At 31.7% G+C, this 14,526-nt stretch overlaps 1 protein-coding gene across 1 annotated transcript; it reads left to right on the forward strand.

Annotated features, from left to right (window-relative positions):
• On the forward strand, positions 1–13,859 carry Smp_018550 (hypothetical protein). Its single transcript, XM_018798922.1, has 10 exons — positions 1–88; positions 125–143; positions 3,089–3,248; positions 4,895–5,049; positions 5,890–5,934; positions 7,136–7,168; positions 8,769–8,795; positions 9,607–9,711; positions 11,045–11,149; positions 13,353–13,859. Exons 1-10 carry the CDS (start codon positions 50–52, stop codon positions 13,478–13,480), a joined length of 816 nt encoding a protein of 271 aa, XP_018650763.1. The 5' UTR covers positions 1–49; the 3' UTR covers positions 13,481–13,859.
• Positions 13,860–14,526: the final 667 nt, after the last annotated feature.

Consider the following 14,526-nt stretch of genomic DNA (forward strand, 5'->3'; position numbering starts at 1 on the left):
TCAAGGTTAAGGGGTTCATGTCGGTAATACTATATTATTCGTAATCTCGATGGAGAGGCAGAGGTCTTTCGAAGTCCTTCATGTCGATGTAATGTATCTCATAGTTTTAAATATTTTATTTCAGGATGAAACTTTTGACCAAGGTATGTTCAAGCAGTGATCAACATACAGAAATTCATGGTTCGTATACGCTATTATTGCCTTTTGGTGCTTGGAAGTTTGTATTTCAGTCCTTCTGTTTCCATTGTAGACTTTATTGCCGGCTTTTTTATTTTATACTATGTTCAAGTCAATATTTTCTGAATAGTTATTTGTTAGACGGTAATGCAGCCCGACAGCTTAGCCTCGCTTGAAATCGTTGAAGAGGTCCATATTGTCTTTTAAACAGCTTGGACATTTCTCAAAACTATGGTCTACTTTCAACATGGAATTTGACTCGTCAGAAAAAAGGTTACGTAGTGTCGATGACTTTTCTATTCGTAAAAATGCTGACAATATGTGACCGGGCAATACACCGGTTCGTGGCAAATGTGTTCACAATAAATTCGAAAATCTTTTAATTGTAGTTCATCTCAAGTAAAAAGTCTATCGACCTCAAGAACCAAATATTCACAACGTTCTTGATTTTCTCCACTGATCAATAAATCAGCTCAGTTTTATAAGATCAATTTATTGACGGCACTGTTACTAGCTTTTTCATCAGATTTGTACAGCTGATATGGTGTGAAAGGTTCCTACAATCTTGAGGTCCACTTATATCTAAGTGTGCAGTTTTCAATCAGAATCAGATTTCGTCATTCAGCACCTAGGTAAAAAAAGAACACTTAGGTGGCTTTGAATACTGTGAGAAATTAGGAATGTAGTTGTGTGCAATCGCACACATTAATTCAATGTCTTATACAGTTATACAGTATCTGTGCTGCAAAAATAAGTTGTTTACAGTAAATGGTCAAGGTTTCTCACCAGAATTTCCTCCTGAAGCTAGTCTCTAGTGAGCACATGATAATTTCCAATATAGTTTTGCAAACATTTTTGACTTTCATTGTTCGGCTCACGATCTCAATGAAAATCAATCTCCGCAACCATGTACTGATGATTCATGAAAGTTTTAAACCTCAGGTAGAGACAGCAAACGTTTTGGATAGTTACTTTGAACTATGATTTGTCCGAATACCTTGTAGTGTGTAATCAGTATCTTCCTACTGTCCTGAGTTACTAAAATTGTTGCGTGCCTTCTCTCGAAACCATTTGAAATCTTTTTTTGAATCATAAGAAACAGAAACCTTGATCGAAGATAAATTTACACCAGTTAGCATTTCTGAGGGGTCACTTTTCAAACCCTACAATCAGTATAGGCTGTGTTTAACGTACAGTAAATGCAGGAGTGAAATTGCAATTTCTTATATTGAATGATAATTCGCAGACAGAATAAACTTTATTTCTTATTACCAACTGTAGTCGCGATTTGGAATGTGTAAACTTTCAATTTACTACAGGTCAAAAGCCGAACCTACCAACATCTTTTAATTCTTAATATTTGGCAACATATAACGTGAAGCAATAAAGTAACAATATGATCTCTCGTTCAACCTAAAAACTATAAAAATAAGTTGGCGAGAATAAGGAAAGTGATATCAAATGATAGTATCAGAAATAATAGTACCAAAGTCATAAAGAAGGTTGACGGGAACGTAATCAGACTTCCAGCAGGTACCTCAAAAGGGACGATACTTGTGTATTAGTTTTTTTCCAAGAACGGCTGATATAGATGAACTTTGTTGATTTAAGATGTTACCAGATCAAGTTGTTGTCTTCATCCTCATAGTTGGTACTTGCTAGAAATGAATAATTTTCGAAACATTTTTTTCAAAATCTAAAGCTATGGCCTAGTTACCAAAGTACTCGGCTTAAAACCACTGAGTTTTAGGTTTAAATCCCACATTAACTAATACAATTTTTGGCAGCCAGGTTGTATCTTTGTCCGACAACTAATTTCTTTCCCAAATACAGATATCCGTACTTGGTAAATAAGTTTCACTTCCTAGAACGTCAAAATACTTTTAGTTTTTCTGTAACTTGATCTGTTTCATCGCTTGTCGAATCCTTCTCCTAACTATAAGCGAAGGTTTGACATCTTGTGACAGTTCTTTGTAGATCATATCCTCAGTCAAGGTGATAGTAATTGACAGAAGCGACAACTCGTAATATCAATTTTTCCGAGTTCTCACAGTCTCATTCATTTAGATGGCGTTCAGGCAACTATTAAATATAATTCATTCTGCAGATGCTTGTACTGCTTTTAACTTAATCGTATACTTCCCCGCATGAAACCACGAAAATTCTCTGATAAATCTCTAGATACCTACCAGGTACTGTGTCATGCTTCCCCATTGGTGAAATAAAGTCAAGTAATGACACGAGTTCTACGTGTGAATTTCAGAAAGAACAAATTTACTTAGTAGAACTTTAAATTTACTGACTAGTGATGTCTGTTATCCCATAGTTCTAGCATTAAGGTTTCCGACAAGTAGTTCGAATTACTGTGTCATGACACCAGGTTTGGTATTACGTAGTCCCAAAGTGTTAAAAACAGTCTCATATCTGAATGAAGCTAATAAGGAGTTGGTAACGTGTCTATAAAAAACTCTATGATAAGATAAAGGGAATTAATGTTGAATCGGATAAGTCTAAGACCTGCTTATGGTCTGTGGAGTACGGACGCTTTATCCCTCCTTAAACAATAGAGTGACTATGGCTTGGTGTCCATCACTAGTCATTAATTGTCCATTTAAGCACCATGCTGACAGTAGTTCTTTATACTATTAATCATTGGTTACTGTTGGAATCCCTATTGTGTAAACATGAAACTATTAATTCGCCACTTCCAAATTATAGTCTTACTGTTAACTTGACTGTATATGTAACAAAGTATAAAAACATTCATTTCGGTTAGTAAAACCTTAAGAGGTAAATGTGATAGGAACTTCGGAATATTGTCCCGCATCAATAGCCATCTGTATAACTAGAACTCACAAATCTGAAAAGTAAATTCTCACTAAAAGTATGTACATCCTTTGTTATATTTTAGAGACTGATAGTCTTGTCGAAAGCGTCTACTTGGTTTCTGAGCAAGCTGTTCCTGATGAATCACCTTCTTACACTGAAGTTTCAGAGTCCGACAAGTCAGAGAATTCTCTATCCACATCAACGTTCGATTTCGTTAAACTGGACATCGACCAAAACCATGCGTAAGTCACATTTCCTCACTGTTTATGGATAGTATTATGGTTAACGTGCTTGTGCTTGAGGTGTCGATTAACAACTTTTCCTTGACTTTATTTTATGTACTCACTGGACATGTAGATTTCAATTTCTGTAAGAAATCCATTAATAACATATAATATCTTACATAACCTATAATCCACTCTATTTATTTAAATGGATAAGGTTAATTTGAATTACGGATCTTGTAGTGAAAAACAAATACTTAGGCCATTTCGAAGACAACTTATGAAAGCATGAACCATAATCACGCTTTATTAGGTGTTGAATTTGCTCATAAATCTTGGATACTTTATTCTAGTCATTAGCAAATAGGTGGCTCCCATTCAGTTTAGACCATCTACCTGACAGAGCTACTAAAATAAGTAGTAATAAAACCGACCAAATCATAGGTGTTAAATAACCTATTTATTTTATAACAAAAAGTGATTCTCATAATACGGTACCAAAATGTTGACTATTAATTCTATCCTTACCAGATATTAAGGGACTCTTGAGAACTAATTTACTTAGGTAGTATGGAATGTTTATCAATCTGATTCATTCTCTAAAGCTTAAATGTTATACAATCACAACAGCTTTTGACCTTGGTTCTACCTTATGTGTTGGAAGTGGGTTAATATTTACGACAGTCGTCTAAAACCTTATTTAGCTGATTGGGCTTGTGCATAGTACGCTTATGTATCAGTTTCAATATCGAACACCATGTCACAACAAACATAAGCTATTTTACACTTTTGCAGCTTGAGACGATGTATGGGACAGTTTGGAATCAGAATTAGTTCAATGATAAACCGTATGTACTGGTCAGTTCACGTGCACAAACAGTCTCGTTTACCTTTCTGTACTAATGATCAATAAGATCTGAATATTACTAAAGAATAATGTGTTTGTCGTTCACTAAGAAGATGTATAATACATCATTATATTCAATCTTGATTTGTTTGCAGAGTATGTTCTGGAAAACGTTAGGTTACAAATTCTACAAAAAGAATGTAAAGTGATTATTTGGATAAAAAAAACCTCGTTCGTTTGATAACTAAATCATAATTTCCCTTCTTTTTCAAAAGTTGTTTTAAAGATAGTGTTGTTGAAAGTAACTTCGGATAGTTAGGTCAAGATGATCAGACTAAAATTTTCCGAGAAGTAGTAAAACATATAACAACTGAAGCAAATTATTCTTTGGACTGTGGACCATTAGAAATGTTTCTTAAAATACTTTTACTGGCTCATTCAAAAGCCATATCTTACATTTTTTTGTGAATGATATTAAAATGTATAGTGGCCTCGGTAATTGTATGGTTATTCTGCACTTTTCTTCTCCTTAACTGAATTAAGTTAATTAATGTATTCATATCTTTACTTAAACTCGTCTGAACATTATATAAACTGTTGTGTTTATAAATATCGTTGATTGGGTGTAATTAACCAAATTTGAAGTTAAAAACGATTTTTTGTAAAAAGTAAAGTACTCATAATGTTGCTCACATTTAATCAATTATTCATGTTTATGTGGCTGATGTTCATTATTTAATTAGGTAAGGTGAAATGTTGTCATAAGCAAATACTATACAATCTTTAATGTCGCCTTTACTTTGAAATTAATTTTCAGTGCCATTACACAACCCTCTCCATCTTGTAACTTGGATCAGTTACACTGTCTAAGCGTACCTGATGAGAGAGAAACAACTATTGTATATGAACAACCATGTATCCAGTCTTCAACGTACTCTGAAATAAGCGCCTCTGATCGGATACATTTTTACTGTAAGTAATTGTTTGACTATTCTTGATATAACAACAATGAAAATTTACAAAGAGAAATTTGTGACAGTTATTTTAACTACTTAGTTTATCTTCAGTACTTTGTGGCGACCAATATAGTTCGAAGATATTTTTCATCTTGAACTGAAAATAGTCACTGAAAACTATGAGACGCTGAACAGCTTTTTCATACTAGTTGGAAAGTTCTTCGTGATATTAATTTCTCATCTTTCAAAGTAAACTTAGCTACTATCAAGTAAATTCAGTTTTGCGAACAAAATTGACTACTATTTTTTGACCATATTTCATGGACTTTAAGAACTGATATACAAAGAAAAACATCTCGTTATTCTTATGATTTTCTTCGTATCATCAGCTGGCGTTTCACTCTTACAAATATAACCAAACACTCCAATGACCAGTTCGTATCACAAATGCTTTTATAGCATGTAACCCACTGCAAATTATTCTATTCTGTACCTCGTACTTAGTTTGACGTGTGATACCGATAAGTTTGTCGTTGGATACTAATTGTTTCACCTACCCTAACTCTAAAGAAAACAGAAATTACGGTCTTATGACACAAATTCGTGTACTTGATTATACACTATACTTTTCGTGTAGCTGGTATCATTTGGCTTTTAGGTTTGTCGTTACTTTCACCTGAAATTCCTTCTTGACTTTTCAACGCATATTATATATATATATATATATATATATATATATATTTGCAAGTCGAAGGCGTATAATTGTGAGATTTTGATTTCACTCGATATTTTAAGATTTGGATTGATGTATTTCATTTACTAAACTTATCACACTTAACATTTTCCTACCTTTTAGTCCATGATTTTCTTTTGGGAGGCATAATTTTCAGTTTGCTTTTAGGTAAGTCACTTGCGTTGTAGAAACGAACTGGTTTTTCTTTATCCTGTGCTTTTTGCACGTACATATGTATGTAGATGAAAATAATTAAAGTGGCTATGACCCTCATTTCAATTTTATTATCAGCTAAACCAATGGAAGTTAACATCGATAAATATGGTCAACCTACTAATGGCTGTTTCTATTTTCCAAGTTGTTGGATAGTTTTACTACGCCATTATTATTAAAACAGTGTTTGGTTGTCTTTTTCTCCGAGTAGAAGTCAATTTGTTGTAACCGTCTTTGAATAAATCAACTTGCTGTTTTTTTTGTCTTTAGGAGTTATTCTATGATGTAAAAATAACTTACCAATTCAACCACTGCTGCTTACATTGAGTTATGTTTTTTAACTGAAGATTTAATATTTACTAGATAAATTTCTCCACAAATAGTAGATACTAGCCTAACAATCTATCAATATAAAAAAATTATCCCACTGTAATGATAATTTTATGTGAATCAGTTTACTCATCGATGCTGACCGCAATGACAAGTAAAAAAGAATCGGAAAAGCAGATTGACTCGAATATTCCTTGATGTTTATAGTCAGCAGTACACAGATTAATAAAAGAAACAAAAATACAGTTTTTGAATAGGTGATACTCGATCATTATGTACATTTACTAAGGTAAATGTTTTATTGACGGCAAAATTTTTTTTCAAAAGGTAACTGATGAAACTAGACCAATCAACAATAGAATATCAAAAGACGATTCAGTTGATCTTCGTCTGTCTATCATTTAGTTAGACTTTGAATAAGACAATAACCCTTGAAATCTAACTAATGTTGTGAAAAGCTGTTTTATTGATATCATTCATGTATACAAAGAAATTGATCTAGAAATTTAAACTACATTCATCCAACCTTCTTATCAGTGTGATACAGTTCACCATTTTTCTTTCTAACAAAAAATAAACAGCAATATTATTTTTATTGTAATGAATTCAAATCAAAATCTAAGGTGATTATCACTAGTCGTATACTGAAGTGTAATTATGTAATATACAGTTGTAGTTTGACTGACAATCGATTAAATTCTTCACTAACAAACAGTCTTTTGTTTCTTTTTCTTAAATATTATTTGAATAATAAACGCAACTTCTAATAAATTTCCCTTAAATTACCATATAACTGCTTTTTCTTTGTATCATATATATATTTCAGGTCACATGCTGTATTCTGAACAATGTTATAAGAGTAAGTAAACATTCTGTCTACTTTTCTTTGTATATGACATTTTCTACCAGCTTTTTCATTTTTGCTTATTTTACTCTTGAATTGTTTATAAATGATTATATATATATACTTCATCCGGGCACAGCAGTAGTAGTGCACCAAACGAGTAAAAAATTACCCTTTTACGTTTTATTACTATACATGAAGAAAAAATATTACAATAGTCATCTGTCAGTGACACAAGGAAAGTAAAGCATAACCAAATGGACAAGTTAATAAGTTTACGTATTCTTTTCTTGTTGTTATATTCCAATATAAAGACTTATTAAGTTCATATAAAATAACAATTAAGTTATTCTAAATCTGAACGACTTTAAGTTCCTTTCTAACTGTTCTTCACTTTTACCACTGTGAATTACACCATTTTCTTATTGGGTTGTCAATTTATCAGTAAGTTATTTGGTGGTACTTTTTCCAATAGTCGTGAGGTTAATCAGCTGTTTTTAATGAAATAAAATAAATCAAGACTGAATTTATCCCTTTAGATTAACTCGAACCAAATGAGTAGTTGGTTTAACACACTGTCCACGATCATCGGTACTAAAAACATCTGTTTCATTTACTTGGCCGTATTAACCTTAGTTTTTGGATAACTATATAGAAATATTAAAATAACGGTTATAATAATGGTAGTCTTATGTTTAGTAATACATATTACAGTGTTTCTGAATAATAATAATAATACTGTGGTGTGGTCTACTTATATCTATATAAGTAGTATATGGTGTTGGTCAGACATAGAATGTATTTTGGCAGAAGACCGATGAGGGAAGAACTGAAATGAAGCGCAATCGGTAGGAAAATGCATGAACAATTGAATTAGAGAAGAAACAGTGGAGATTGAGACAATTGGTTGTTAATTTGCAAATTAACTGTTCATTGTATGGTTATCAGAATTTAGTGAGATAGTCTGTAATTGGTGCTTAAATACATTCGATTGTCCCCAACCAGTGTTTTGTTCACTACAATACTGCTACCAATCTATTTCTTTAAATCAATAATCTTTTCTACCATTTATTCAACGCCTCAGTGATCAGTTCATATCACGATAGTAATAGTATACCCTACATGTTTTGAAATACTTTCATGCAAAGTCGTCAGGCTGTTTTAACCTTTCAATGACTTATGTAACTAGTTCATTCAGTTAATATTTGTCAAAATATTCCAGTAATACAGTTATCATTGGAAGTAATAGAAAGGATAATAATTATAGCCTTCTATTTTGGTTATTGACGAGTATAGTTTACATTTATTCGCTTATTACACAAACTTGGTGATAGTTCAAAGTTAATCATAACTGTATAGATACATCAATTGTCTACTTCCAATTTTTATTTTGCTCTTCATGTATTTACTTTATTTTTCCGCTCGCACTCTTTTCATCCGTATTAACAGCTTTCTATTTTTATCGGTTTTTTCTTTATTTCGCAATCTGTCAATTTTAACCATGATTTATATGTTGTGTAGCCTAGCGATTGTATCATTTCAATTTATTTAATCTATCTTATTTAACGTTCAAAGATATAATTTTTCCCTTCCTGATATTGTTGTTTTCTTTCAGATAGAATGGCAAGTTGTGAAATTGAACGTGACAAATTGTTAACAAGCAAGTTAATATAAGTTTCATTTGTTAGTTAGTTGTCCAACGTTGGGCACTGCTTTGAAAATTTTAACACTAAGCATTTGATCGTATTGAAATGTAAGCTTCCTTCAGCCACTCATTCTATATTCTTGTAACATTTTTATTTAGCGTATATATTTGTGAATTGTATGGAATCCTCTTTCTAGCATCCTGTTTATGAATGATAGCAGTCATTTAGCTTAAACTAATAAGCATGATGTACTTCTAGAATGCTAAGTAGAACCCAAATGTGGGTATGCTTACATAGATTATTATCTGACTTTTTTCTGACAAGATTTCATACTTTTATTAGAGATATTCAGATCCTACTATTTTATAACTTATCTTGAATGATTTTGAGTTACTGTTCTTCCTCCAACTATTCTCATTATATATATATATATAAGTTCAAAAGTCTTTAGAAGATAAAGCAAATTAATTTACTTTAGATATACTAATAATTTAGTCCAAAATATACCTAAATGAAATAAATCGTGATTTTATTTGACCATATATTACTCAATGCAATTTATGTGTAACCTTGTGAAAAGAATCGATTACATAAACATATAATCTTATCCTATTAAGTAACTTAATCTACACAAGTTCAATACAATTATAAGTGAACCAGAATTACTAAGCAGATGTGCCCTAATTTAAAGACGAGTAATTTTACATGTAAATATTGCCGACCTTTCAAAGAAATTGTCTATTATTATCACTGCCTTACTATTTTCCAACTACTCTTTTAAATTTTCTTTTATGCCCCATTTTCTAGACATTTCTTTTCTATCGACTGAAATTTCACAAAAAGATACAGCATATCGACACTTGGAAATTAAAAATAAACACCTTAAAAATATAACGCATCAATTGCATTCAGGTAAAAAAAATTTGTCCTCTTATCATTTATGTTGTGGGATTTCTTCATTCTTCTTTCTTCATTCTTCAAGCTGTTGTTGTATGAGTCATGATAAGTGTTTTAGTAATTCACAATTTGACTAAGAATGTAGAATGTAACTATTAAATACTACTCTGGCTCCCTTAATGTTATCCGAACCATAGTATATTATCTACTTGTCAACCCTAGTAGTTCATTAATGTCTAGATAAAAAATGTACATGAACAATTAAAAAACCACGCATAGTTGTTCTGACTAACCAGATCAAAGTAATCTAAACACTGAACAACTTCCTTACTTGTTTAAGGTCAATCTTATCACTTATATACAGAGATTGATTTATTTCTGAGAGATAAGTCGTCTGAATTACTTCATTTGTCCTTAACTACATAAATGGACTGCTAATACAACTATCAAATCTATTACATTTATATTTTCCTCCATCTAGTTAGTTTATTTCATAGTTTAACTTTAAAATTTATTCGATGATTACATTTTCAATAAAGATTACTCAAGTATACAATGCACTTTAGGTGTATAACCTGTAGGACTTCATTTACTGGTTTGTTTATGTACACGGGTACTGTATCATCTGTATAATGATCTTCAGCTCATGAAGTATGTTCGAATTAACTCTATAGAGAACGGAAGAAATACAAAGTTTATAATAATTATATAGAAAACTTATAACCCCTTCTGGATCGATTCGTCAACGCCAATTGTTCTAACATGAATCAGTCATCATATTTAGACTATGCTCATACCGAGCATACTAACTAGATCGTTATAAGTCTACACTTCTAATATCTGGATACAGACCAACATAGTTAGTTACATTTTAGAAAACTCCTACTTACCATTTATAATTTGTTTCAGTTAGTTTTCATTTCTTCCAAAATTGCGTCGAAAGAAGAGATACAAGAAATAATATGCGAACAATAGCAAATGAAGGAGAATTTAATAGAAAGTAATCAGCCTTTACAAGGTGTATACGAGAGAAAATCACAACCAAACTTATTAATATCAGTTTTGTTCATATCTAATAATAGCATTTTGTTTGAAAGCAATTAACTGGGATTGGAATACTTAATTTTCATATTTGTTTACATTCATGTTCAAACTATCCCAGTAATATTCAAGTAGATTATGCTTCCCCAAAGATTCGAACTTGAATCACTCAGTGTTTCTTCCAGGAAACTCTACAGTTTGTTTATTTGCTTATCATAACTTCATCTCCATTTCATGGTATATATGTGTTATTTTCTAAAAAGTTTTATACAAATCAAAGATGCATAGCTTTTGTTCACGATTACAGATATATCTATACTAACAGCTGAATTACGTGACAAAGCACTGGCTTACAATGAATTAAAATCAGACTACAAATATGTTAGTGATAAAATGAAAGAGTTAACCAATGGTAACTTTATTTTAATATCCTTTGTATAATCCCATTATTTTTGATATCTAATTATTCTTTACGTTGTACAACTTATTGAAAATGCTGCAAAATATATATCTTAACAGAAGAACAGTAGTTCAGTGAGTGATATATGCAGACAACTTTTAGCCAATGTTTCATAGCTCATCAACCACCTTAACTATTTTATTCTGGCCTCATACTTATGGTTAGTCATTAAGTTGTGATAAAATTGACCATTGGTCATAGTTCAGTGTTAAGTAAGGTGTGGAATTTATCAAGCATACTTTCTCGGATATGATATTTATCTAACATATTTCTAATAAATAATCGCTTGCCCCTATCTTAATCATTTATAGGACTTTTGATGCAGCTGAAAATCTATTGATTTTGAGATAAAATTGTAGGTAAATATTTAACATTGAATATGGTCATCAATACGATCCTGTTAGTCGATAGTACCTAGACAAGTCGAATGTTTGAATGGTAGCTAAAGTTGAGCTATGGTTAAAGGTTCACATGTTTCAAATATTTCCTGGGTTGAACAACTAGATTTTCAATATCATCTAACAATGGGGTTTGATTGCTCAATACTAACGATTCCTTTGCCTCCACCAGTTACTCATCACTATCTTTGTTTTCTAAAATTTAATTCGTATCAGTCATGATTATGATGACGATATAAGTAATGTGACATTCGTACGTAATTGTAACTTCAGTGAAGTAATAAAATCCCTGAATTTTTTAGCTTAACCTCCATTTATTTGGTTGTGTAATTGTATATTCTCTTGATGATAAAATGATACTTCAGTTTTGTAGAGATCACCCCATTTTCTAAAGTGTTCATCGTAGATTTTCGTTTCACTGTAAACTATTTATTTATGTGTATTTCCACAATTTCTCGTTGAGTTCAATCGAAATTCGTTTTTGAATCTCTTTATTTTTCTTACATATACTTCGGTATTTATTCAAACCACTACGTGATCGCTGATTTACCACTTGATGTGTCTTATAAAGCATACGGTCGATCTGGAAGAAATACGTACAACTTTTCCAGTAACAGTGATATATTAGCCATTTTATTCCGTAGAACTGCTTTTTATGATGTTCAGGCTAATTCCTCTCTATTTGACTACAATATTTCATATCCCGTCAACTGAATATCTTAGCTGACCAAATCTTCTAGTAGTATTATGAATTTACTCGAGAAAATTCAAAAGCCAGAAAACCAGTTGTTGGGACAGTGTATTATTATTAATTAATAAAACCCGCAAGCATACGGGGAAGCGAGCGAGTGGGAGTGTTAAAAAAAATCCATATATATTTATGAGTGTTAATCGATTGTGGGACTAAGTTATTGATCGCTTATGTAAATAACACATGAGAGAATAGATAAAGAATGAGGTGCAGATATGCGTTCAACCAGACTCACACATACTTTTACATAGTGGGTTACTTGTCTAAATTACAGCAGCTAGTTAATAAAGCCTTCAAAGGGCTTATTATGATGGCACCTATAACTTGGATCTATTTTTCTTACTGCAAATTATTTTACGTATGTTAAATTTTTCTTATTCTTTTAGACTACTTTCGACACTTTTAAATCCTGGTCCTTCGTCAGAAATATCAGTGGCAGTCTAAGCATTCAATTACATAGAGCTGTTAAGATATTTTTGTTCAAAAGCAGCTTCCCTTCACGTATTATGACTTTACTGAATGTATATTTTAATATTACTGTGTTTTCTGTCAGTTTCATCTTTTTGTATACTGCTGCGAAGCGGCAGCCCAGTGGTCAATGCGTCCCACTTTCATCCACTAAATTTCAGGTTCTGATCCCGCTCTACCTACTTCACTATGATCAAATAGCATCGCTTGCCCTCACACTTAAAGTGTGGCTTAAAGTTTAGTAAACGAACCTGTAACTGGTAGATAAGTTGTAAAGTGTAACAACTTGGAGCGGTACACAATTTTAGTTAGGTTCTACATTTATCTATTCTTGCTACAAGCATTTCTAATAGGCAGAGTGCAATATGACAAATTACATCATTAGTTCGTTTTGTATTTACAGAGAATCATCGTTCCTGTCTTTTCACTTTATTGTTAATGTTATTTACACAAATGTAAAATTATTATTCATTAGTTATCCTTTCTGCTTTCTCTTTTAACCATCAAAACAAATCATCTTTTATTTTATTTCTCATAGAATTGCGAAAATTGAAATTTGCGCTTATGGATTTGAAACGCTCTTCGTTATTTTTCCCCGGTATCAGATTGATCAAAGATATCTTGTGTAAAATTTTAAGCGTTTGCCCTGATCTAGATGGTGTGTAGACAAATAAATGAATTCAAAGTGAGCCGTGTCTTCGAAACGGAATAAAGGATAATATATTTTTCTTCTTTTCTCAATTAATGTTTTTGTCATCATATTTCTTTATCTTGTTAAGTTTTATTGAGTAATTTTGGCATTTCGTATAAAATCTCTTTTATCTTGCAGCTGCTATTGTAAACATTTATACCAAAAGAGTATTTATAATTTATCTTCATTATATACTTCATTCTGAGAATTTTCCTTAAAGTCATTACGTCACAGTTCAAATAGTATCATTTAAACTATAACACAAATAGCCCGAAATAACCTCATACAAAAATAGAGTGAAATATCGATCTATTCCATTCTTTCCCAATAAATAAATAATGTACCATTATGCTTCTCTTGTTTCCGATATATTTCAATTATTTGGTTTTGATCTAGTTTAATTTTAATGAATTCGCAGACATTACAGTCGTATCCATAAGATAAATCTTTATTATGAAGTGTCGGGACTTATTTCAGAATTCTAAAACACTTGTTTTTTGGATATTCGTTATTTGAAAATTTACCGAATACCTTTTCTTTAGTTTGAAATTAGTGATAGGTAGTGAATTAGTTGAACGCGTTGAACACTTGATCTATCTCGGGTTTCATTAATTTCGATAGTTTGATGTCTAACGAGATCTCGCCATAGTTCCAGAAAGCTCGCTTGGTTTTTGCTAAATTTTGTCACTTGTGGAGTAAACGAGGCGCCTATCCGCCAACCAAAAGACGATTATACTTAGCAGTAGTTTTCTTTGTATTACTCTATAGCTTTGAAACATGATCTATGAGAGTAGAATACATGTGTACATTGCAATTTTTTTGGTTATAAGTGTCTTGAAAGCATTGATCGTGTATCGTGGAACGACTAAGTGAAAGATCTTGAGGTTGGACATAGATTACTAGCCAAATATACCAAAAAGATTTATGAGTTTATCAATATTCATTAATTGAGGCGGTTAAGACATGTGTTACGTATACATAAACACAGCCTACATAGATGAGGGATGTTAGCTACTGTAGA

This window comes from Schistosoma mansoni, chromosome 3 (genome assembly GCF_000237925.1).
Source record: "Schistosoma mansoni strain Puerto Rico chromosome 3, complete genome".
NCBI classification, from domain to species: domain Eukaryota; kingdom Metazoa; phylum Platyhelminthes; class Trematoda; order Strigeidida; family Schistosomatidae; genus Schistosoma; species Schistosoma mansoni.